The 1,781-nt window shown below is 37.4% G+C and overlaps 1 protein-coding gene across 1 annotated transcript in view; it reads left to right on the top strand.

Moving 5' to 3' along the window:
- LOC125038768 overlaps positions 1-1,531 on the top strand; it is an 11,518-nt gene extending 9,987 nt beyond the window's left edge. Inside the window, exon 3 of the mRNA XM_047632355.1 lies at positions 1,034-1,531. Within this exon, the coding sequence (XP_047488311.1) occupies positions 1,034-1,315 (282 nt within the window). The 3' untranslated portion in view covers positions 1,316-1,531. The remainder of the gene's footprint in view (positions 1-1,033) is intronic.
- Positions 1,532-1,781: the final 250 nt, after the last annotated feature.

Genomic DNA, 1,781 nt, shown 5'->3' with positions numbered 1-1,781 from the left:
GTTTGTTTGGGCCTTTCCTTCCTGCTTTGTTGCCAGGGAGTCTAGGCCCAGCTGACCTCATCTGCTGAACCTACTCTTGGATTTTTTAAAACTGATTTCATGTCTTTGACAATTATGATCTTTATTAACATTACTATTGTTATTGTTATCATGATTACTATTAATATGTTATTAATGATGAAATATATAAAGAGAAACCTTCATAAAAAAATCAAGGAATGGGGTAAATATTGATTTTTTAAAACTGATTTCATGTCTTTGACAATTATGATCTTTATTAACATTACTATTGTTATTGTTATCATGATTACTATTAATATGTTATTAATGATGAAATATATAAAGAGAAACCTTCATAAAAAAATCAAGGAATGGGGTAAATAGGTAGGATCTAGTAGGCCTAGTAATTGGCTCCTGGGGGACTTAAAGTCTTCTGAAATCATCTGTGGGGAAAGCAAATCAGTGAAACAAAACCATAGGAGACAATGCACATATACACAGACTCCTGGTGTCAATGGATTAATGTTAGTTTCACAGATATGATAAAATAAATGATACAGACATGTTTCCTGTAGTGGTGTAAAGGTAAACTTTTAAGGATTCCAAACTAAATCTTATCTCAAATTATATTACTGCAGAGGCCCATGGAAGTCATGTCATTTTTCAGATACCCAATTTCCTCTTCCTCTTCCTCTTCCTCTTCCTCTTCCTCTTCCTCTTCCTCTTCCTCTTCCTCTTCCTCTTCCTCTTCCTCTTCCTCTTCCTCCTCTTCCTCCTCTTCCTCCTCTTCCTCCTCTTCCTCTTCCTCCTCTTCCTCCTCTTCCTCCTCTTCCTCCTCTTCCTCCTCTTCTTCTTCTTCTTCCTCCTCCTCCTCCTCCTCCTCCTCCTCCTCCTCCTCCTCCTCCTCCTCCTCCTCCTCCTCCTCCTCCTCCTCCTCCTCCTCCTCCTCCTCCTCCTCCTCCTCCTCACACACATACCTACATGTATACACGTTATCTATTTCTTTATTAATTTTGTCTTCTTTCCTCATCAGTATTTACAACTCCCCAAGAAGGAGGACGTCAACATAAACTTCCGCAGCTACTGGAACACGGGAGTCTTCTATTCCTTCGACTTCATTGCCAACATCCCCACCAAAATTGTTGGATTAAAAGATTCTGTCGTAGGCTTCGTCAGCTCGTCGCTTGCATCGGAGAAACCAAAAGAAGAGGAAAGTAAACCAGAGGAAAGCCCAGCTGCGGCAGCCCCCCCTCCCCCTGCTGTTAGTGATGCTGTGCAGGCCGAGGCAGTGAGTGCGGAAGAGGATAAGAGCTAGGATTTTTTTTTTTCCAACAAAGGCATGGAAGAAGTTGATTTATTTTTTATTTTAGAACCATGAGGCAGAAAACTTTTTTAGAAGCCTAATGAATATGTTTATTATTACGATTTATTTAATTTTCATATCTTCTTTAACGGATGGCTAGATGGAATTTATTTTATTCTGCTCTTTGTCGTTGACTTTGTATATAGTGATCAATAAAAGTAAAGGCTACTAGCAATTTTCATTATCCCTTTTTTATGCTGAAAGTGATCATTTCAACGTAATTGTTACTTTTTATCACAAACATGATCAAATTTTAAAAATTCATGGTGTTTCATACTTAGGTTTCATAGTACAGTGATTCTCAAACTGGAAGTAATTACCTGTATAGAGTATTTCAGTAAATAGTGAAAATAAATGAATGAATGAATAGCTAGATAAATAAAGTAATGACTATGAATAAGTAATAGATGATTATAAT

The sequence above is a fragment of the Penaeus chinensis genome, chromosome 25 (genome assembly GCF_019202785.1).
Source record: "Penaeus chinensis breed Huanghai No. 1 chromosome 25, ASM1920278v2, whole genome shotgun sequence".
Classification (NCBI taxonomy): Eukaryota; Metazoa; Arthropoda; class Malacostraca; order Decapoda; family Penaeidae; genus Penaeus; species Penaeus chinensis.
This window is presented reverse-complemented; position numbering and strand designations above follow the sequence as displayed.